Genomic DNA, 21,533 nt, shown 5'->3' with positions numbered 1-21,533 from the left:
AGAAACTATGGCAGATGTTAGTGCTGTCCCTTGCTGCTTCTTAACAGATTACTATGTCACACAGATGCTCATTTTTTATTTTATTGCTCTCTCTTGCCTACTGAAAATAAGTTACGATGGAAGCAGTAAGATAACCGTAAAATTAGAGTGAAAAAAACCATATACTAAGGCCTTATGTAGAGAAAGATCTTATTTACTGGAACAATTTAAGGAAAATAATATAGGTAAATAAATAATATTTTTATTGTAAAGTAAGTTTATGGGAGGGGTTTTGATACGAGTCATTGTGTGCATTAATTAGCCCAGGAGTGAGAGAAAAGCACTTGCACACTGTCGGCAGTGAGCAGATGAAACAGGACAGTCTCTGGTAATCCACATGTTTTCATACATCCCCGATATTACTGGGGTTATGTTTGGACGGAAAATGTTTGAACAGTCTATAGATGGCAGTACAGCCAACTGAACTTTCAGGCCATATTTACTTAGGAGACTGGTTTATAGGGGAATATGGCTAGCAATCCAACAAGCTGGGCAATAGTACTGCAAAAAGCTACCATTTTTAACAAAGTGCCAACTACCTTGGTAATTATGCCCTATGTATAATACATGTGCGTTTATATCACTACAGAGATGCATTTGTTAAACTGACAGTTTGATTTGTGGTATCATTTTAATACAGCCCTGTAGAAATGAAACTATTTAAGCCCTTTGGTGGACCATGCTATAGCAAAAGCAGTAAATTAGCATCTTCTACCACACAGTAAATGTATGCTGTCAGTAATCAATATTTTTCACTAGAAGTATACTGAATTATAAGACAGGACATTTTTATTCTTCACTCAAACAATACACATCACAATCGTTTATCTTGAAATCATAATAAAAGTCAGCTCCTCTCAGATTATTTGTTGCTCAATAAAATAGTTCTGCAAATAAATTGCCTGCAGCTCTGTATTTCCAGATCTCTACCTTTGAACAAAAAGAACATCCAGATGACTTGTGTTTGTCTATTTCTTTACAGCAGACTTGCTAGCAAAATTGAAAGCAATACTTTTCATGACTGATTTTATACAACAAAGTTATTAATACTAATAAATACTGGTAAATAAATACAAAGCATAGGTAAAATCTTTTCATCCATTATATGCTTAACACAAAGCAGTAACTTTACTCATACATGTCCCAACATAATCATACATTGTTTTACATTTGGGCACACAAAACAGTTATAACATCAGTGCTGTCCAACTGGCAGCCCATGGGATGCATCTGGCCTTCAACACCTTGTGTAAGCTTTAAAGGAGAATTCAATCCCCCCCCCAACTAATAAAAACCCTTACCCCAACCCTCCATAGTCCCCCCTCCCTGCTCCCCCCACACAGGTGTTAATGCCTGTAAATGCCCCTAATTAGTCTTTGTTGCAGAGTCAACGCAGCTAAACTCATGGGTACCATTTTCTGGCACTTCAGTAATCTTCGGGTTTTCTTCCTTCCCTTTGGCAATGTCTGTCACTTTCGGCGCATGCGCAGTTAACACAAGAAGGAAGAATACAGCACACAAAGCAGCAAGGGGTAATTACTGGATTTGGGGCATTTACAGGTGTTAACACCTGTGCGGGGGGGGGCTATGGAGGGTAGGGGGTTTTATAAATTGGGGGGGGTTGAATTCCCCTTTAAAAGGTATCAGTACTGAGATTAACTGCCCCCTGCAGTACCCACATTGTTCATCTGTTCACACCTCAGACAAAGGTGCACCAGCATTGCGTCACTGTATGTAGCACAGTATGAACTGTTCATTTTAGAGTGGTCCTGATAGGTTTCCCTGTCTCCTGCTGTATTCTGCCTTCTCTATGCTCCTTGTATGAGCCATACTCTGCCTGCCCTATGCCACCTAGGTGTGTCATACTCTGCCTGCCCTATGCTCCCGGTGTGTGCCATACTCTACTTGCCCTATGCTCCTTGTGTGTGCCATTCTCTGACTGCCCTACAATACCTGTGGGACGTGAGACTAGAAGGGTTAGGGGGTTGTTGTAAGCATTTGGAAATTTGTGTTAGAGGTCACTAAGGTGTTTAATCATGTGCTGGGGGTTGATGTGTTATCCACAGGGGAGGAGGGGACATATGGATTTAAGGGTAAAGTTTAATATGACTTAAAGGGGTGGTTCACCTTTAGCTTACATTTTAGTATGTGATAGCATGACCAACTCTAAGCAATATTTCAACTGGTCTTCATTATTTATTTTTTATTGGTTTTTAATTATTTGCCTTTTTATTCTGAGACTTTCAAACTTGAAAATGGGGGTCACTGACCCCAGTTACAAAACAAATGCCCTATAAGGTTACAAATGTATTGTTTTTGCTATTTTTTAATACTCATCTTTCTATGAAGACCCTCTCCTATTCATATTCTGTCTCTTATTCAAATGCATGATTGCTAGGGTAATTTTCACTTTAACAACCAGATTGCTGAAATTGCAGGCTGGGAAGCTGCTGAATAAAAAGCTAAACAACTCAAAAACCACAAATAAAAAGTGAAAATCAATTGCAAATTGTCAAAGAATATCACTCCCTGAATCATACAAAAAGTAAAACTTGAAGGTGAACAACTTCTTAAAATTTTTCACACGTGATGAATGATATCCCTGCAGTGAGCACCAACCATTAATCTTTTGGTGTGCTACTACAATTAACATGGATATGGTCTAAAAAGTATTGTGCTAACATGGGTGTGGTTTAAAGTTGGTGTGTTTTAAAAAAGGGGAGCGATGAACACTTTCATTATCAGCGCTCCCCCATGTAGAGCAGAAAAATTCCGGCCCTCAGTATCACAGAACAGACAGCACTGATCTAGATGATATGTTTCCACCAAAATGTAAGACCAGTTCTAATTTTAATTTCCAAAGAAGCAATGTATATACTGTGTGTGTGTGTGCCTGTGTTATTGCTACTTGGCTGTACTTTAAAAGGAACAATTTTACTTTATTTTTTTTGTTTCATATGTCTGTAATTGTTTTCAAATGTCCACTAATCTAAGAAAATGCAGTGTACAGTTAGTAAACCAAATTATGCTCCTATGGTGTGCCAAAACATGCCATATTTAGATTAGGGTTAATCCTCCAATAATATACAATGACCATTAAAGGAATTGTTCACCTTTAAATTAACTTTTAGTATGATGTAGAGAGTGATATTCTGAGATAGTTTGCAATTCGTTCTTTAATATTTGTGGCTTTTGAGTTATTTAGCCTTTTATTCAGCAACTCTCCAGTTTGCAATTTCAGCATTCTAGTTGCTAGGGTACAAATTACCCTAGCAACCAAGCACTGATATGAATAAGAGACAGAATATGAATAGGAGAGGTTCTGAAAATCTGAGTAATAAAAAGTAGCAATAACAATAAATGTGTAGCCTTACAGAGCATTTGTTTTTACATGCAGTCAGTGACCCCAATTTGAAAGCTGGAAAGATTGATAAGAAGAAGTCAAATAATTCAAAAACTATACAAAAGAACAAATGAAGACCAATTGAAAAGTTGCTTACAATAAGCCATTCTACATTATACTAAAAGTCAACTTAAAGGTGAACCACCCCCTTTAAATCTGCAAAATATATTCTTATAAACAGTGTTGTTTGTGTCTGTGTATAACAGTTCAAATTGCTTTTGAACAAATACACTAAACTCAGACATTATAATTTAGTATGAACTTGGTTTATAAGGAGAAAATATAATTAATACAATATGCCCTTATAATTTGTCTCACTGCAATTCATTTATCAAAATTATTAATGACCATTTCATTACTTGTGGTTCAGGGATATAACATATCAAGCTTTTAACCACTGACACATGCAAATCACTGTTTTTATCTTTCTTTTTAGTAACTGAAGTTAAAAAAGAAGGCAAAGCATCTTATCATATAAAGTTATCTCAGTTTGAAAAGTAGGATGGCTGGAGCAAAGCAGCAATAGCATATTATTTTCAACTGACCTTCCCTTTTATTAGTGGGTCAGTTATGATTTGCAGCAGTGGTTGATTCCATTTACCTGCCCTTTCATTTTACAGGTCATTTCATGTACATTGTTCCTATTTAAGCCTTATGTAATTGAAGACCTGACTATGTGTGATTACAGTTGAGACCTTTATCAGCAAGTGTCCACCATAATCAGCAGAGCAAAATCTCCTAAAATATCTTCAAATTTTTTACGTTAATACATTTTTCCGGATACCTACCCTAATGTTTCTACAGAACCGGGAAAGTGATAATTTACCTTAACATTAACCTGTTGTATGATATGCAGTAGACATCGGTATTTAGAACATTGGAATTCATCTTAATTTTTTATTTTTGTGTTTTTTTAAATATTTACATTTTAGTTCTGGAGCTCTCATGATTAACCTTGACAACCAAATTACATGGGTGGGAAAAAGTACAGGAACTGCAATTCTTCAAAAATCATACCAAATATACAATGAAGACCAAATTAAATGTTTTATAGTAGCGCTCCATCTATAGCAGACTAAAAGTTAATATAATGGTAATGTCATGCAATGCATTGAAATAGATTCATGCAAATGAACACTTCTTTCTGGGAAGGGCACACCATCTAAATGGATAGGAATGTAACATGGGACATGTGACACAACCTAAAGAGCACCAGGTTTAAATCAGACAGTTCTGGAAGCTGTGCATATTAGAGCAGCCTACACTGTCTATTTCTCTAAAGCAGGGGTCCCCAACCTTTTTTACCTGTGAGCCACATTCAAATGTAAAAAGAGTTGGGGAGCAACACAAGCATGAAAAAGTCCCTTGGGGTGCCAAATAAGGGCTGTGCTTGGCTATTTGGTAGCCCCTATGTGGAATTGCAGCCTACAAGAGGCTCTACTTGGCACTATACTTAGTTTTTATGCAACTAAAAATTGCTTCCATGCCTGGAATTCAAAAATCAGCACCTGCTTTGAGGACACTGAGAGCAACATCCAAGGGGTTGGAGAGCAATATGTTGCTCACGAGCTACTGGTTGGGGATCACTGCTCTAAAGCATATGGTCTAATTTTCCTAAAGCAAAAGAGAGAATGGCTCTGTTATGGAAAGGAATATTGCAGTTACCAGTCAAATATATGCAATTATGTATTAAAGAGTAAACTGTACTGTTTTTACATAGCCTGTAAACAAAGATATCATAAAACATACCTCCTATATTCATCACAGAATGTAAAATCTGGATATTTTAGGATTTCCAAAGGCCTGTACTGTATGTACTGTATACTAATCCAAAAAATACCCACTTCCTACTAATACCCAGCACTTTTCAGGTCCACAAATACAACTAAATCAGTCTCTAAATCTAAAAAAGCAAAACTGCAGCTGTGTTATCTTGCAAAAACCAAAATACATTTCTTTATGGTGAATAAAAACTATTCACAAGGAAAGCGCTGCCTTTCCTGTCAGGGTGGCCATTGAGTTGGAGCGAAAATGGGCAAGTTAATGAAACCTGGGAAGGTTGTCCTTGACCTGGCTGGACGTTGTGCAGGCCGAAAAGCTGTCATTGTGAAGAATGTTGATGACGGCACCTCAGACCGTCAGTACAGTCATGCAGTTGCTGGCATTGACCATTACCCTCGTAAGGTGACTGCCACCATGGGCAAGAAAAGGATTGCCAAGATGTCCAAAATCAAGTTTTTTGTGAAAGTATACAATTACAATCACTTTATGCCAACCAGATACTCCGTTGATATCCCTCTCGACAAGGCTGTGGTAAACAAGGATGTTTTTAGAGACCGAGCACTAAAACGTAAAGCCAGACTTGAAGCAAAGGTTACATTTTAGGAGAGGTACAAGACAGGTAAAACAAGTGGATTTTCCAGAAGCTCCAGTTCTAAATAACATATCAATATAGTGCGCCATTAAAGTTCCTTAAAACACAAAAAAAACGATCCACACTACCTTTCAGTAGCTTTAAAAGAACATCACATTTATGGCCCATCATTAATGGTTTTTATAGAGAAAACATTTGCCATAAAGGAAAGTTTCCCATAACCTGGCTGTGGAAACTTTGGATGCAGTAAGGGTTGCAATTGTGTTCAAATCGCGTACAGCTACAGATTTTCCATTAATGAATAATGTACAATGCTATGCAACACGAGGTTCTGTATCCATGGCACTGTTCCATGAGCTATTTCAAGCCAAAACAGCTGCATTATAGATCAGGCAACAGAAGAATAGTCTGAAACTGAACAAACCAAATTCCTTATGTAGGAATAAACTGTTCAACAAAATATACGTTTACAAGATATAAGTTAAAGTCTGCAACATTATAACATTATACAATAGTTACTTGGATAAAGGACGTAAGTGATTTTAACACAAGAAGACTGTAGTTCGTTGCTGGAATATTAAATAGTGTTCATTGTCACAAACCTATATTACTGTATTTCTCTGACAAGGACCGAGTTAGACCATATTTAACATTTAGGATACCACCTGCAAAACTATAACATGGGCAAACTAAAAAAAAAAAAAGCACCAACAACTCTACTATCCACATGAAACAGATCTGTAATTAAGCACACTTGAAGTATTGCAGCACCAGTGTTACAAACAGATTTGCGTTTCTTCTCACATCTGATGATTTATCAAAGTGTTTTTTATCTAGTAATACTGTTATGAGTCACCAAATGATATAACAACATCACCACTCAAAAACAATTATTTACTTAGTTAAAAAAAATTCTTACATTATACATTAGTTAGAACATTTCACTGGTTATTTAAAAATGTGAGCATCAAAGAATGGTTTGCACAGTGAACATTTTTGCCCGGCTTATGGTTATATTTATAAAGCTGGATAAAAGTGATGTATTTAAAGCGCAAACAGAATTGGAAATTTGTATTGGATCTATGAATGTCCATAAGAGCTTTTTAAATATGGCACAATTGCAAATTGAGAATATTACTGCGTTTGACTTTGAATTTGGTGGCAGAGAAAATATTTGCAAAACAGTTTAGAGAATTGCAAATTTAATTTTCTGTCGCTGCTATTAATTTACTTTCACCGCCTCACTTATGCAAACACAGGTCTTATTTTCAAGTCATTTGCGAATATTTGTGCGCAATGAAATTTCGCAAAAAACGAAAGGATGGGTACAGCCATATTTCAGGGTTCAGGAAAAAACATGGGCAATACAAGCATTTACAAATAAATATGCGCTGCACAAACTTTATATATGACCTCCACTCTATATTCATAAGTGGTAAATGGTCCTTGCAACTTAGTCAAGTTTAATATAGTTTAAGGCTTTAGCAGGGCAGTAGCTCGGATCACTACAGATAATCTATATATTGTCGATCAGTATGATGCCTCAGTGAGTAGCACATTTGCCTTGCAGCGCTGGTGTCCACCCTGGGCACTATCTGCAAGAAGTCTGTTCTTTCAGGTATTCTAGTTTTCTACTACACTCCAAAAACATACAGGCATTGTGTGAATGTGATAGAGACAGAAGACTATAAGCTTCACTGCAGTAGGAACTGATGATGTATAATCTCTGTGTGTCGGCAAAACTGTTTTGTATAGGCCTCCTAATTTAAGTCAAACTACCGATCACAAAATCTTGCACTGCAATGATAAGTGCCAACAAGGATAAAACCAGTTTGTAAATGGGGTCGGTTTGGCTGTTTTAAAACCCAGTGGTAATCTTTAGCCTATAAGGGAGTCCAATAAAAAATAAAATATTTCAAGTCATTATGCAAGTAATATATAAATATATATATACAAATACATGCTTTCCTAGACCTTTCATAATGGCAGTTGTTATTCATTTAAAAAATATATTATGATTTGGATGGAAACAGAAAAAGCCATTTGAAGGTTCTGCATCCTCAAGCAGTGGGGTGTTTTAGTACTCCTTTAGGCATGAAAAGAAAAAGTGAATTTAGTGATCCGTGGTCTCTCTTGATTCATTTCTCTCCTTCAATTGACCTGTCTTCCAGCGATCTACTCTCACACATATTTTTTGCACCCTGCTTTATAGCTGCTAGTATTTCATTCTCTGTCACGAATTTCATTATGTTCTAATAAAGAAGGGCTCTGCAATGATATTACCTTACTCCTTTGATTCCATTTATTTAATCATATATTTACAATTATAATGATATTTGAATCCCCTGGACACAGGGTCAGACTGGGGGGCCCAGGGCCCACCAGTGCTGCTGTCCCAGGGCCCCCCTCCAGACCCCTGCCCTGCTCTGCCGCAAGTTTTTTTTCTTTGATGCGCAATGATCCAGGGAACGGGTCTGGGCCGGCGGGGCCCACAAGAGCTGGGGCCCATCCAGGTTTTTTTTCCTGGTGACCGGCTGGTCCAGTCCGACCCTGCCTGGACATACTCGTTTTAATATGATGGCAACCTGTGTTTTTGTAAGGTATATGCCATTGCATGAAATCACAGCAATAATCTTATTATAAATTTAAAGGGTTACTTTCAAATAAAGGGCAGAACAGCACACGACACTTTAGCTGGATTGACTTAACAGTCCCAAAAGACATGTCAAAATCTTTTCATGCAACTTCATGTGACAGCACAATATTTTGTGAAATGCTACAAATAAAGTTAAATGGTTTCTTGTTTTTATGTTTTAATCCTATAAATGTAGACAAAGTGTATCTTATTTTATCTTGTCAAATGAAAACACAGCAAGTGGTGTTCCCTCCAAAAGTTCTGTTGCATTCGATCCCAAATCTTTCATGTGTTTTAAAGACCAGATTTTAAATAACAGTTATATTATTGTAAAATATACTTACTTGAAGGATGTTATCTTTCTCAACCCAATGGTATCCAACAAATAGCAATCAGGCAACATTTGGAAGTCAGAATGAAAGGTGAATAGATGAGGGTGTTACTAAAAAACAAAGAAAAATAAAAACATTAATATTATTAACAATATTGTAACCTCTTATTCAGTCTCAGGCTGGTAAAGGGTAGGAAAGGAGCCTAATAATTTAAAACCATAAAAGAACAGAGACTAGTTGAAATGTTATTTACAATATATCCATCAAAAACATAGATTTGTTTAAAGGTGAACATCAGCTTTAACAAATGAATGTTTGACAGGTAACCTCTGATTTCTTCAACAAAACCAGAAAAACATCAGACTAGTCTTTATTCTTTCTCTCAGACTGAAGGAAACAAGGTTCAAATAATTTATATAATGTAATTAAAGTTCATTTTGGTTGACTAATGGAATAAAATAGGATTTTGAATATTTTTTTGGGTGACTTTAAGCAGCCACAAGATTTTATTACAAGTACATTGCTCTGTGGTAGTTAAGTGCTTAAATTAGTTATATCTACTAGACAATGAGTTATTCTTTAAACCACTGTGGACCTAACTAAAGCACTGAATCAACTGAATCAAATAAATATAATAGTAGCAACCGGCTATATATATATATATATATATATATATATATATATATATATATATATATATATATATATATATATATATATATATTTATATATTGTGTGACATTTTCAATATCCAAGTTAAATTTTAAAATCAGCACATCATATTATATGAAAATATCTCAGATTAGTTAACATCAAGATATAAAATGTGGCAAAATTCAGACTCTATAGGTAGCAGCAATGAAAACAAGTAGTTACCCATCATTTATATTCAGAGCAATACACAACTGAGAAAAGCATGTTGTTGTCATCAGGTTGCTTTAAAAAATTAGACAAAATTAAGAAAACCAGGGTTGCAGGCTACTTCGGTGACTTTAAATTTACACTGTCTTCATTACTAACGGGGCACTATATTCTCTTGTTCAACATGAGTTCAATGAATAATGCTAGGTGGCAAACATGTTTTGCCTAATGTTTTCATGAAAATGTTATCATAAGAAAGCTATAATTGTTGTATGGCTTGAGCTAAACAGGGTGAAGTTTGAAACTGGTTCTTGTAAGATAGATAATTACCACTATAAAGCCCTCTTCCTACTCCCTTTGTTGTGACTGTTTTGTTAGCAGGAGCCCATTATGCGGTAGTACTATCTTTCCACTGTTTTTTTAATTATCTACCTTGCAAAGACCAAACATGGCATTATCTTTCCTGTTTGCCCTATTAGCTCAAGAAATAACACAAAAAAAACATAGGGCTTGTGCTAGACATACTTTTTGTCTATTGCCTCGCTGGAAACTGGTTAAAAAACAATATTTCTATTTTATAGAATAAAAATTATTTATATATGCCAACTGTCCCTTCTTCAGCTGCAATTACACTCTCTGTGGTGCAAAGGGGGCCTTGCAGGGCCGGAACTAGGGGTAGGCAGAGTAGGCACGTGCCTAGGGCGCAAAGCTGGAGGGGCGCCAGGCACGCACCTTCTCTGCCTCTGCTATCTACTAGTCCAGTCCCTGCTCTGGCCGACGTGCACGTATCTTTGTTTTGGGCATGCGCACTTTCGTTCTTCACTCATTCGCACTCGTTTTTTCGCGCATGCACACTCGCGTATTGGGTGCTTTGCTGGGCCAGGCTGCCTAGGGCGCCTCCCCGCGTTGGCCCGGCACTGGGGCCTTGGTCAACAAGAACCACTAGGTTGAGACTGTGGGGAGGCAGTCACTTGTGTGTCATAAAACATCAACCATTGCAGCTGATTTATATAACATTAACAATAAAAACACCGGACACAACTTTCCCTTAAATGGGTAGGTGTCAGCCACAGCTTTTATTGAAACCATTTTCCTTGCCATGTTATACCATACATATACATACCATACCCCATATGCCAGCCACTGCAGCCACGGTGAGCATGTAAAGAGAACCCTATTGATCATACCCAAATGGCAAGGACCAAAAACAATTACTCGCCAGCAGCTCTGACAAAACACTTCTAATAGTATTAAATATAATATAATTTTGACATATTGAAACAAGTCCCTTGAAACCTGTTTGTTTTTAAATATAAATAACAAATACAGTATACAGTGCAATGGGAGGTGTAATCAGTCACCATTATGGGAGACCAGACATGCTGCCAAGCCTGCACAGCGCTCTATGTGCCCATGACGTTGCAAAATGAGGAGGGGAAGCGACTTCTCCTTTTATATCAACCCTCCCTTAGTGCCCTTAACCAATCTCATTTTCATATAATTTTAGTATACCAAAAATTTATTAGAGGGGTGGTTCACCTTTAAATACATTTTTAGTATATTAGAGAATGGTTAATTCTAAGCAAATTTTCATTTGGCCATCAGCAACCAGATTGCTGAACTTGAAAATTGGAGAGCTGCTGAATAAAAAGCCAAGTAACACAAAAAATCCCATATAAAAAATTTAAACCAATTGCAAATTGTCTCATAGTTACATAGTTAAATTGGGTTGAAAAAAGTCCATCAATTTCAACCCCTCCAAATGAAAAGCCAGCATCCATACACACACCCCTCCCTACTTTTAATTAAATTCTATATACCCATACCTATACTAACTATAGAGCTTAGCATCACAATAGTCTTTGATATTATGTCTGTCCAAAAAATCATCCAAGCCATTCTTAAAGGCATTAACTGAATCAGCCATCACAACATCACCCGGCAGTGCATTCCACAACCTCACTGTCCTGACTGTGAAGAACCCCCTACGTTGCTTCAAATGAAAGTTCTTTTCTTCTAGTCTAAAGGGGTGGCCTCTGGTACGGTGATCCACTTTATGGGTAAAAAGGTCCCCTGCTATTTGTCTATAATGTCCTCTAATGTACTTGTAAGGTGTAAGCACTGCGTATCTTGACAGCGCTATATAAATAAATGATGATGATGGTGTAATCATGTCCCCTCGCAAGCTCCTTTTTTTCAGAGAAAACAACCCCAACCTTGACAGTCTACCCTCATAATTAAGTCTTCCATCCCTCTAACCAATTTATTTGCACATCTCTGCACTCTCTCCAGCTCATTCATATCCCTCTTAAGCACTGGAGTCCAAAACTGCACTGCATACCCCAGATGAGGCCTTACCAGGGACCTATAAAGAGGCATAATTATGTTTTCATCCCTTGAGTTAATGCCCTTTTTTATGCAAGACAGAACTTTATTTGCTTCAGTAGCCACAGAATGACACTGCACAGAATTAGACAACCTGTTATGTACAAAAACCCCTAGATCCTTCTCATTTAAGGAAACTCCCAACACATTGCCATTTAGTGTATAACTTGCATTTACATTATTTTTGCCAAAGTGCATAACCTTGCATTTATCAACATTGAACCTCATTTTCCAGTTTGCTGCCCAGTTTTCCAACTTAGACAAATCACTCTGCAAAGTGGCAGAATCCTGCATGGAACCTATAGTTCTGCACAATTTAGTATCATCTGCAAAAATAGAAACAGTACTTTCAATACCCACCTCCAGGTCATTAATAAACAAGTTGAAAAGCAAGGCACCTGGTACAGAGCCCTGTGGTACTCCACTAACAACACTGGTCCAATTAGAAAATGTTCCATTTACCACCACTCTTTGTAGTCTATCTTTTAGCCAGTTCTCTATCCAGGTACAAATACTATGTTCCAGGCCAACATTCCTTAATTTAACCAGTAACCCTTTGTGTGGCACTGTATCAAATGCTTTAGCAAAGTCTAAGTAAATCACATCCACTGCCATCCCAGAATCGAGGTCTCTACTTACCTTCTCATAAAAAGAAATTAAGATAGTCTGGCAAGATCTATTACGCATAAAACCATGCTGGCACAAACTCATAGTATTATGATTTGCTATGAAGTCCAGTATCTTATCCTTTATTAACCCTCCAAAAAGCTTTCCTAAAAGTTTTCCGTCAGTCTCTTGGCACCATACCAGACCTCAATGAATCCTGAAAAATTAAGTAAAGAGGTTTGGCAATCACAGAGCTAAGCTCACCAAGTACCCTGGAATGAATACCATCTGGCCCCGGACCTTTGTTAATCTTAACATGTTCTAGTCTCTTTTGAATTTCCTCATGTGTGAACCATGCATCATTAGTTGTATTACTAGAATTGGGACTATAAAGAAGGAAACCTTCACTTACTGGTTCCTCATTTGTGTAGACAGATGAAAAATATGAGTTCAGAATCTGCGCTTTTATTTTGTTTTCATCAACCAGCTGACCCCCCGATAGTAAGGGTCCCACCCCTTCCTGCAGTCTCAGAATATCACTCTCTATATCATACTAAAAGTTAATGTAAAGTTAATATAAACAACCCTTTTAATGTTGATGGTAGATCAGTGAAAGTAATCCATTACTGAAAAAGATGATGAATTACAACTTTCAAAAATGTCATTGTGTGATTTCCACAAAGCACTAGTAATGGAAGAAATCCTAGCTTTTCTTGCAGTGTTTCTAAATGTTATTTGCTTTGCTGCCCTCGCTATTAGTGTAATTGAAAAGCATGATCCTTGCTAAAATTTGCAGTACCAACACATCCATGAGATATTTGGGAAGTAAACTATGTGTCATAGATTGTAGTGGACTGTTAACATTTTAGTTTATTTTTCTCTTTAATAATGGCCAAAACAGCTAGTTGCCAAAAGCCAAACAAGACAGGACAGTGCAGCAAGGTCAGACACTCTGCTCCAAGGAGCATGACCGCAATATGAATAATTTGTACAAACAGGAGATTGAAAAAGTAAAGTCCTGAACAGTCCAACTACAGCACTACCACCAACCTGGGCAAGAAGTCTGCACCCACTGAGAAGAAGGCAGATTAATCATAGATATGTGGCAGCTTAAGTAACTAAATTGAACACCTACAGCCCCCAAACTATTTATTTTGAGACTATGGGGAAGAGAAAGTGTCAGACACAGGAAGTCAATTGAACAGAAACTGCTCTATAACACCAATACCACACCAGCATGGGTACCCTCTAAGTACCCTAAATAAGTAATGACCACAAAAGGGCTATGGAACATAAGGCATTTTAACAACTACTGTGCTTTCACAAGAACAGCTGAGGTCAAAGTGCCATGTCACCACTATCCACAGCAAAGAATGGGGAACACTCTGCCTATGGCAGACACAGAGTATTTTCCATGCTTTTATATAGAAAGTGGTGACAATTTCAGGTATTTTGTCCTTCCCTGAAGCACTGAGGCAGTTAAAAACTCTTGTATGCCATAGGCCTAACACACTTCCAGAACGAATAATTCCACCAGCACACAGGTCTTTAGTTGCAAGCAGGGATAACCCTTGCTAAATTTTTATTTGCGTGATGCAACGTTTCGGGGTGATCCCCTTGCATCACGCAAATAAAAATTTAGCAAGGGTTATCCCTGCTTGCAACTAAAGACCTGTGTGCCGGTGGAATTATTCGTTCTGGAAGTTTGTGGGTTTCCGAAGCCCTCTCGGCCGGGCACCAGGCAATACACGATTTGGAGAGCCAGGGTGTGCAAGCTGTTAACTATATTTGTGTCCATAGGCCTAACACACACCAGAAATACAGCACTAAATGTAAAATTCTAACATTTAGATGCTGAGGTTACAGAGATTACATCTATAAAGGCTGGAGTGAACTGATATCTAACATAAGTATTTATTTACTTTGCTTTTGATCCTAACCTGCATGCTCAGTATCAAAAACAACTAATTGAACAAGTATGTCCCATATGGTACCCCTTAAAGTCACTGATCGGTTACAGACTGGCAATATGTTATAAAGCTGTAAAGGAGGAAGTAGTGTCCTGGTTATTTCTTTAGACATCCGTTCACTCCAGCCTTATAGATTACATTTATGGCAAACTAACTATATTGTCAACATTTTTTTGTTGGACAGCCAATTTACCCAGTATTATTTTTACACTCAACTGTTCCTTTAAAACTTACCTATGGCATGTATAGCACTGCCTTGCAGCAGGCAATACTGCACCATGCACCCAGACTTTTTTTGTACGTATACTGTAATCTTAAAATATAACATCTGTTAAAATGCATTTAATGGTGACTATAAGAAGTCCCAGAGGAGTTCAGTGGGTTGGACGTGTACACGACTGCTTACATGTACTTTTATTTAGGTCATAGCACATAGTAGGAGTGCATTATTTTCTTATAATGCATAATATTTTCTGTTCTAGCAATGTTGTAGAAAACGAAATCTTCCTCACTATGGCCTCTGTGTAATCAATTGCCTATTTTATAATCCTTTATGCAAATAGAGCCAATTAAATTTATCACAATACACTTAACCTGCTTATATATTTTTTAAAGTGTCGAAGGAAATCAGAGTATCCAAAGGAATCCCATGCAGACACAAAGAGAACACACAAATTCCTTGGAACTAGTGGCCAGACCATAAATGAATAGGCAGCACTTCAAGGCTGTGGTACAAACCACTCAGCAACTACGCATATTTTTTAAACATATCAGCCACTTGCTGGACTGTGAAAAATGACAGATTCTAGTACTCTAGGCTCCACACACAGACTCTATACATAAAAAGATGTTGCAGATTGTCTTAGCAGCCTGTAAGTAGAGTCAGTCGGGTACATGTTGCAGGGCTGTCTGAGATATATCCTTACATTAGCGAAGAACAATAATACAATAGTACAGATTCACTTTTTATATAAAGTTATATATCATAATTGTTATCACACATACAGTACATACTTACAAAATGTACATATGGCATCACTGCTCTTTTGCTTGCCATTTAAGTCTTTTCTTTGCACTTGCTTAGGTTTTATGATTCAATACGCACAGCAGTATTTTGTTCTCAGTGTTATAATCACATTAATTATTGATGGATAAAGAATTCTAACATAGTTGTTTATTTGGAAAGGTTGTAGAATGACCCCTCCAGGAATTAAAGGTCATGCAAGTAATACTGTACCTCGACTTTCTGTGAACAAGAATAGCAGAATCTATAAGACAGTTTTTTTCCAGGCTGGATCAATTTTAGGCTTATACAATCATTTATCTGTTCAGGAAAAGCTGCTTAGCAAATGTAAATTTAATAATACACAGCTTTATAAAAGGTTATTTATAATGAATGTGATTTAACTTCTTAATTTTTCCACCTTCATATTTTCTAAAGTTAAGAATTGGCCCACTAGTTGAAAATCTCACTAGTTTCATAGAATGTCATGATTGTGTGGAGTGTGGGAGGAATTACACCTTGTGATTAAGCCCCTTCTCCCCACCACTCTTACCTCTTGTGCTAGAGGGGGGGGGCCGCATCGCTAGTGCAGATATCAAAATTGCACTAGAAGAGCTGAATGTCCTGTTTAAAACCTGGAAATTCGGCTCTTAAACTTACTAGGGGCAGCAAAAAGTGGAGCAATGGCACCAGAAGCAAACCTTACCTCATGGCCCAGCATAAAACTGCATTTCATAATATTTAATTGTAATGGTGCTTGTTTAATTGCTGGAACAACTATATACTAATAGTTGTTCCAGCAATAAAAGCTGACGTTGCAAAAACATGATTGACCACTTAGCAGCGTGTACTGAATACTGAATTTAATAAACTAAATTAAAAAGGAGCATTCAGATTAACACCCTGTATAAACTAAACACAAACAAGGCATGGAATGGAACATGTATGCTACAGCAATTGGATTAGATTTCCATTAGAGAAATGTTTTAGATTGGATGGATTAGGTACAGGAAAGTATTACTACTTTATATTATACTCAGGGCCTTATTGCCTGTTTTTTACGTTTTTGTTTGTTTTTTTTACCCTTCCGCAACTAATTTCCATAGCAAATCTGGTGAAGGAGCTAAGGGGTAGGGGGGCCGAGGAAGCACACGGAAGTGACATCACGTGCACAGCACGCTGACGTCACTTCCACTGAATACCGCGTGTGACATCACGTGCGCGACACACCAACGTCATGCGCACAACATAAGGGCGTGTTTAGGTCCGATGCCTAGGGCGGCATCGGACTTAAATACAGTCCAGACTATACTATGTAATATTTGGATTTCTTCACACAAGAAAAAAAAGCTCAAGTTTATATTAGCATTATGGAAACAGATTGATCTATGTAAATGAGAGGAACATGTCAAACATATTGCATAGTGTAAATAAAATGCATTTCCATACTAAAGGGGTACTCTGGCTTCCAAACAAAATTTGAAAAAGAGGCCCACATAACACAGAAACCCCTAATATACCCGGTTTCTTCTAAAAGTATGAATAAATACCATTTTCTATGCTGAAATCCAGCTGTTTAACAGTTCTTCTCTTTCTGCATCATTTGAAATCCTGGCAGGGAAGGAGGGACTAAACACTATGTTACAAATTGTAAGAACTTCTCCACAGTTGCAGATAGCATGCAGGAACTACATAACCCACAATGCATTGCACTATGATGTGCCTTTCCTTATTGAAATCACTTGTGCAGGGAATTGTGGGGTTTGGAGGATGCAGGTGGAGGACAGCTGGCTGTTGATACAAAGTAACAATAGTCTAGGCTTAGGGAATTGTTCCAAACCACTAAAAAGCATGAAAAGTTCGCATATTTTTAAATTGATGTATATTGCAAAGTTGCTTGAAATTATGTTTACTTTTCAAAAAGCTTAAGTTATATTTGTATGGAGTTACCCTTTAAGAACATAAAAAGAAATAGTTGACACTTAAAGGGACTGTCCAGCCGAAAAATGAAAGAAAATGCATTTATCTGAAACTTTCCACTATGTATTTATTACAAATTGACAATGGTTGTTACTTGTATATGTTATTGTGCATACACATGTCTAGACCAACCACAAGGAATGCTTGAGAAAGGAAAGTGGATTGTGGTTCAACTCTGTTGTGTTAGGTAAGCAATTAGAATCACTGAGGGGTGCCTAACAAATTGGTACCAACTAGTAATTTAGCCTTTTCTTCTCCTTTAGCAGAAATAGATGTTAAGGGTGTAAATTGTATTACAACATTGTAATGTGGCATATAGACAATGTGATGACATTGACATCAAACTGCTTGTAGCCAATATTTTGAGTCACATAACAACTTGTACCAAAGCATCTACAAAAAATATGGAAACCTAAACTAAGGGCATGAAAGGGCATGAAAAAGTGGTATTGCAGGAATTCCATAATAAACCCATGTAATAACACTATGTAATTTTAGAAGTCATCATTTTTGAATGTGCTAAATTTAAACACCACGGGGCAGATTTATCAAAGATGGAGGTGAATTTTTGAACTGAAAAAATTTGAATTTCGAGTTATTTTTTTGTACATCGACTATGGAATAGTCCAAATTGGATTAAAATTTGCAAAAAATGTGAAAATTCGAATATCGAAATTTATCATTTATTGTCTCTTTAAAAATTGGACTTTGACCATTCGCCATCGAAAACCTGCCGAATTGTTGTTTTAGCCTATGAAGCCTCCTAGGAGTCAATTGGACTATCTGGACTCAATTGGTGGACTTTGAAAAATGTAAGGTTTTTTTGGGAAAAACTTTGAATCGGCCGAATACTAACCTATTCGACCAAAAACTGACCTATTCGACCCCAAAAAAACTTCGACTTAATTTCGGTTGATCTTTTTGAATTAGAATTTCTAAGTTTTTTTAATTCGACCCTTGATAATAAATATGCCCCCGCATGTGCCAGCAACCCTGCCATATCAACTCCATGCGAAATTACACATTCTGGCATCTTTTACTGGATATCAGCATGTAAAATATGTGTTTCATAGTGTTTTCTATGGTAATGCTTATTTGGTGTTATTAAGCCACACAAGAAATGTTGTAAACACACAGTATAAAAATGCTATGTGTGACAAAGTTGTTATGACAAAACAGTATTACTAAACTAAAGTTTAGCCAAAAGAAATGGTCCTCTGTATTATAAGGCCTATTATCAGGAAAACACTGGGTTCAAAGCACTCTGGGTAATAGATTCCATACCACATATAAATAGTGCATTCATGTTTTAAAATCTATAGTTATAAATTCCTTTTCAGTTATTTTATACTCTCCCCCACTTTCACAAATGCCTGGTTTTTAAATCAGGATTTATAGATTTTTTTAATAAAAAAAGATCAATAGGAAAAGCAAGGAACCACTGCAGACTAGTTTTCAGAGACTTTGATAAAATATTATTAATGAAGCAAAGGCTTTTCAATTGCTCGTTCCTACCAGAACACGGACACATTTATAAACAAAACACGCACTCAATTTTGTACCAGTAATTGAATTTAGGGCATGAAATGGAGTATGATTTCAGTATGGCTGCACTGAACGCAACTGTGCCCCAGTAGCTACAGTCCTCCTCCTACAACCCCCTACTGAAACAGATATCTTCATAATGAGGATTTTTGCGGCAAACTGTGACATTCCACAGTCCACTATTGTTCCACTAAGGGGGTTATTTACTAAAATCTGAATTTATCTCATAATTAAAATAAAAAAAAGCTTGTCCAAACTCCCATACCTGATTTTGCCTTATTTATTAATAAAGTAACTCAAATAATTCATATTGGGAAAAAAAACAATAAAATTGAGCGAAACCCCGAATTGTTGGACCTTTCCTCCAAACCACAATATCTTGAAATTGGGATAGGGACATCTCCCATTGACTTATACATGACATTGACAGGTCTCAAATTTTCGCATTCTGGCTTTTTGCAGTATCGGGGTATAATAAATCTCGAAAAATTCTCGTTTTTTTTTTCCACAAAAAAAGCCAGACCAGATAAATTCGAGTTTAGTAAATAATCCCCTAAATCTCTACTGTACTTTACTAAACATAAGCACTTTATAATGCGGGTTCACCAGTAAAGTTATTTTAAAAAAAAACATAAAAGCTATAAATTTTGATGTTAAAACAATAGTAAATTCCATGCAGTTTAAGTTAAGTGCACAAGAATTGTGAAATTCAGTTTTTACTATCATTTACTATCATATTTTGCAGGGCTATACAATAAATTGGTGTATACATTGAATCTGTATCTGAAATTTATATTGAGATCAGTTTGGCTGTTTATATCGGTTTAAAATCGGTTGGTGTATTGTTTCATGCTTCCACTAATGAATATGTCTGTCAACAAGATATGTCATTCACTGCTGACAGCAGGTAACGGAATTTAACATATTGCAAGGTTATCTTTTGTCTCTAATGCAATGCATTTTGTAAACTACATCTTTTTTACATATGAATACAGTAGCTGCTGTACCTAAGTCAGACATCCATAATGTATAATAAATAAACATGAAGTTGGTTCAGAGTTTACAGTGCTTGCAATGTCGGGGTCCAAACTCGACCACAGTCACTTCTAAGTTTGCATGATCTCCCAGTGCTTGAAGGAACAGTTTAGTGCAAAAATAAAACTAGGTAAATAGATAGGCTGTTCAAAATAATAGATGTATCTAATATATTTAGTTATATTTAACCAAAAATTGAATCTATAAAGGCTGGAGTGAGCAGATGTCTAACATAACAGAACATTAACAACTTACTGCTTTTCAGCTCTCTAACTCTGAGTTACTCAGCGACTTGACGGGCTGAAATGCTGTATTTTGTATACTAAACATAAGCATGAACTGACTGCACCATAAAGCCTAATCAAACAAATGATTTATGCTTTCAAAGTTGGCCACAGGGGGCTGTCATCTTGTAACTTTGTTAAACATGTTTGCCTGACCCTGACCCTGCACATGCTCAGTGTGGTCTGGGCTGCTTAGGGGTCGTCAAAAGCAAAGCTGCTTGAATTCTGCATGGCTGGTAAGTAAGGCGGGGGCTCCCCCTGCTGTTCATAAGTATGATTGTTTCCCTGTTCAGAAGTTAGGGACCATCTGACAATTCCTATCCACAGCAGTAAATGAAGGGAGAATTTCACTGCATACAGTCAGGTTTCTTATAAAAATGGTACACATATTGGAGATAGGTCTCTTTTTCATTCAAGAAAAATTGGGATTTTATTTTTTTGCCTTTCCTTGTCCTTTAAGGATTCAGAAAATACCATTAAATGGCATGCAAATAAAATACAATAAACTGAATAATTGATATATATGTTTTGGTTTACATTGGTAGAATGGTTAAAGCACTGTTGGAATTTCCGCATAGAAGTTCTAAAAATAAATGTCTCTGGTTACAAGTTTTAAACATCTGTGTTACTAATTCTGTCACATAAAAGCTTTATCCAAAGGAGGAAGCATTACTACAATGCAGGTTCTTCTCTGATTCAGTCTAGCTGTGGCATTTCAAGTACAGAGAGTAAGGCTACAGGCCTTTAAATAAATACACCAGGAATATGCCATTTCCAGACCTACAAAATACGAATTTCGTTTAAAAATCAGTGCCAAAAGCAATTTTTTTTTTTGCATAGGGATGACATCCGTCTTCATCAGCATGCACTTGATCAACATGCAGTTTAGCACATTCTCCTCTTTCTTTAACATTGCTGACAGTAAGAAAACATATTTTCTCATTTTTATTCTGTTCTGCTTACAGATTTATTGCAAGGGAATTCAGCTGGAGTGTAAAGTCATTTTGCCGTCAAACACCATTTCTAGTTTAAATACAGCAACATGTATGCAGCCTTGCAGTGTTCCCCTGAATGATAGCCC

At 36.8% G+C, this 21,533-nt stretch overlaps 2 protein-coding genes across 2 annotated transcripts in view; one reads left to right on the top strand and one right to left on the bottom strand.

The window, feature by feature from the left end:
- csgalnact1.L (chondroitin sulfate N-acetylgalactosaminyltransferase 1 L homeolog) overlaps positions 1–21,533 on the bottom strand; it is a 221,106-nt gene that overhangs the window by 108,939 nt on the left and 90,634 nt on the right. The window contains exon 3 of the mRNA XM_018254269.2: positions 8,796–8,893. The gene's annotated coding sequence lies outside the window, so the exon portion shown is untranslated. The remainder of the gene's footprint in view (positions 1–8,795; positions 8,894–21,533) is intronic.
- On the top strand, positions 5,474–5,827 carry LOC108712230 (60S ribosomal protein L27-like). The gene has a single exon (XM_041561296.1). The coding sequence runs from the start codon at positions 5,474–5,476 to the stop codon at positions 5,825–5,827; it is 354 nt and encodes a 117-aa protein (XP_041417230.1).

Source organism: Xenopus laevis, chromosome 1L (assembly GCF_017654675.1).
Source record: "Xenopus laevis strain J_2021 chromosome 1L, Xenopus_laevis_v10.1, whole genome shotgun sequence".
In the NCBI taxonomy this organism is placed as follows: domain Eukaryota; kingdom Metazoa; phylum Chordata; class Amphibia; order Anura; family Pipidae; genus Xenopus; species Xenopus laevis.
Note: the sequence above shows the minus strand (reverse complement) of the source record. Positions and strands in the feature narration are given on the sequence as shown.

Coding starts and splice junctions, on each gene's coding strand:
- LOC108712230 (XM_041561296.1), top strand. CDS start 5,474: ATGGGCAAGTTAATGAAACCTGGGAAGGTTGTCCTTGACCTGGCTGGA.